Source organism: Camelina sativa, chromosome 7 (genome assembly GCF_000633955.1).
Source record: "Camelina sativa cultivar DH55 chromosome 7, Cs, whole genome shotgun sequence".
Lineage (NCBI taxonomy): Eukaryota > Viridiplantae > Streptophyta > Magnoliopsida > Brassicales > Brassicaceae > Camelina > Camelina sativa.
In genome coordinates this window covers 25,250,292-25,253,541 of record NC_025691.1, presented here as the reverse complement: position 1 = coordinate 25,253,541, position 3,250 = coordinate 25,250,292, and the positions used below count along the sequence as shown (strand labels likewise).

The window sequence follows — 3,250 nt, the reverse complement described above, 5'->3', positions numbered from 1 at the left end:
TCCGTTGTATTGTAGTGTATTCATCCCAGATTTGTCAGGATTTGATCGGAATTTAGTCGGGATTTAATTTGTTGCCTCGAGTTTTATCGCTAGAAACCCTAATTTCGGGGAGATCTGTGGCTTTTACCATTGAGAAGCTTGTAGTTCTAATTACGGATTAAGGTATTAATTATCTTCTGATGTTTTTTTTTGTTTACTGTTGTTGTTCTTTGTTTGCAGGAGTTCTGATTCGCTAGAGTTGATATTTTCTAGCCATGACGCCTCTTAAAGACCTTTTACCTGACCCCAAATCAACCACTACCACGCATTATGATCATTCTAATGATCCATGGTTCAAAAACCGTTTCGTTGAAAACGAGGCCGAGAAGTCCGCAACCATCACCTTTAAAGTGGTGCCTGTTTACCTGAAACGTCAAGGTTTCCGTCCCAAGAACCCTGAGGATTTTGGTGATGGTGGTGCTTTCCCTGAGATTCATCTTGCTCAGTATCCTCTTGGTATGGGTAGGAATAAATCCAATAAGCCTGGAGGCAAGACTCTCCCTGTTACTGTCGATGCTCAGGGTAACGTTGTCTTTGACGCTATTGTGAGGCAGAATGAGAACTCCAAAAAGATTGTTTATTCTCAGCATAAGGATATTATTCCGAAGATTCTTAAAGACGAGGGATACTTGGATACTGTTTTGGATGAAGAGGAGGAATTGCAGAAGGAGATACAGGAGACTGCTGAGGAAACAAAAGCTGCCATTGAGAAGATTGTGAATGTGAGACTCAGTGCAGCGCAGCCTAGTAATGTGGCAAGGCAATCGGGTGAGTCGAAGTACATCAAGTATAAGCCTTCCCAGCAATCTGCAGCCTTCAATTCCGGTGCTAAAGAGAGGATTATTAGGATGGTGGAGATGCCTGTAGATCCACTTGATCCACCAAAGTTTAAGCATAAGAGAGTCCCAAAGGCTTCTGGCTCTCCGCCTGTTCCGGTCATGCATTCACCGCCCAGGCCTGTTACTGTCAAGGACCAACAAGACTGGAAAATCCCTCCTTGCATCTCAAATTGGAAGAATCCAAAAGGTTACACAATCCCTCTTGATAAACGTCTAGCTGCTGATGGAAGAGGCCTACAGGACGTTCAGATCAATGATAACTTTGCCAAGTTATCAGAGGCGCTCTATGTAGCTGAGCAGAAAGCTAGAGAGGCTGTTTCAATGCGTTCAAAGGTGCAAAAAGAGATGTCAATGAAGGAGAAGGAAAGGAAAGAGCAGGAATTGAGGGCTCTTGCCCAAAAAGCTCGCTCTGAAAGAACAGGTGCTGCTGTGAGTATGCCTGTTTCATCTGACAGGGGTAGGAGTGAAAGTGTTGACCCAAGGGGTGATTATGACAACTATGACCGGGAGAGAGAAAGGGAAAGAGAGAGGGAAGGACCAAAAGAGACTAGAGAGGAAAGGGAGGAACGGATTCAGAGAGAGAAGATCCGAGAAGAGCGTCGTAGGGAAAGAGAGAGGGAGAGAAGGTTGGAAGCTAAAGATGCTGCCATGGGGAAGAAGAGCAAGATCACAAGGGATAGAGACCGTGATATCAGTGAGAAAGTTGCTCTTGGAATGGCATCTACTGGAGTGAAAGGCGGGGAAGTTATGTATGATCAACGGCTGTTTAACCAGGACAAAGGAATGGACTCTGGATTCGCTGCTGATGACCAGTACAATTTATATGACAAAGGCTTGTTCACTGCACAACCCACTCTTTCAACGCTGTACAAGCCAAAGAAGGATAACGATGAAGAAATGTATGGAAACGCAGATGTACAGCTCGACAAGATCAAGAACACTGAGAGGTTTAAACCTGACAAAGCTTTCACCGGGGCTTCCGAGAGGGCTGGTACCAAGAGAGACCGACCTGTTGAGTTTGAGAAGGAAGAGGAACAAGATCCTTTCGGTCTAGACAGGTGGGTTTCTGATTTGAAGAAAGGTAAGAAGCCTTTGGACAAAATCGGGTCTGGAGGAACTATGAGAGCAAGTGGCGGCGGTGGTAGCTCGTCAAGGGATGACCATGGCGGATCTGGTCGAACCAAGATCAATTTCGAACGCAGTGGCCGTTGAAAATCATGACAACGAAAGCTTTGTTTGATTTCAATATATAACTTGTTATCTTGGATCTGTTGAAACAGTGTTTGCTTTTGATTCAGTATCTATGTTGTAGCGACTTGTGTGAGTCTCTGAACTCTACTCGAATACAATCTTTCAACTTCATATATCAGATCTTTGAGCTTTATTCCTACTACTTTTTGAGTTGTAACAGATCTTTTGTACATAACATATCCTAGTTTGAAAGTTTTTAAGAAGAGTTTTGTTATTAATTTGGATCAGGACAAAAACAAGAAGACACACATGTTCTTCTTCTCTGGTCTCATCTCCAAGATTCATGTTACAACTAAGACGAGAACAAATCACTTGACAATCTTCCACCGTCTGAATCTCATCGCCTCTGTCTCAGCTTCCTCGATTACGTCTCTATCGCCTCAGGATCGAAACAAAATCTTGGCTACTCTGTTATCAAACTGCACTAGTCTCGCTCGTGTCCGTCGGATCCATGGTGATATCTACCGTTCACGCATCCTCGATCAATACCCGTTCCCTTTCTTATGGAATAACATCATGCGGTCCTACATACGACATGATTCTCCTCTCGATGCAGTTCAAGTGTACCTCGGCATGGTGAGATCGAATGTTTTGCCCGATCGGTACACTCTTCCGATTGTAATCAAAGCAGCCGTTCAGATTCATGACTTTCCGATGGGAAAGCAGCTTCATTCCGTCGCCGTGAGGTTAGGGTTCGTCGGAGATGAGTTCTGCGAGAGTGGGTTTATCACGTTGTATCTCAAAGCAGGGGAGTTTGAGAATGCACGTAAGGTGTTCGATGAAAATCCTGAGAGGAAGCTGGGGTCTTGGAACGCTGTTATCGGAGGGTTGAATCATGCTGGGAGAGCTGATGAGGCTGTGGAAATGTTTATGGAGATGAAAAGGAGTGGGTTTGAGCCGGATGATTTCACTATGGTGAGTGTGACTTCAGCTTGTGGAGGATTAGGTAACTTGAGCTTAGCTTCCCAGTTGCATAAATGCGTTCTACAAGCTAAAACCCAAGACAAATCTGATATCATGATGATGAATTCGCTCATTGATATGTATGGAAAATGCGGGCGTATGGATTTAGCTAGTCAAGTGTTCGAGAAAATGCCACAGAGAAACGTTGTCTCCTGGAG

The 3,250-nt window shown here is 44.3% G+C and overlaps 1 protein-coding gene across 2 annotated transcripts in view; it reads left to right on the top strand.

The window, feature by feature from the left end:
* LOC104702493 (SNW/SKI-interacting protein-like) overlaps window positions 1–3,250 on the top strand; it is a 5,827-nt gene that overhangs the window by 279 nt on the left and 2,298 nt on the right. Inside the window, exon 2 of one of the 2 annotated variants that reach the window (XM_010418345.2) lies at window positions 220–821. In XM_010418345.2, the coding sequence (XP_010416647.1) occupies window positions 255–821 (567 nt within the window). In that variant the 5' untranslated portion in view covers window positions 220–254. Of the gene's footprint in view, window positions 1–219; window positions 2,272–3,250 lie in introns of those variants that run through there. The other variant, XM_010418344.2, reaches the window with a different exon arrangement.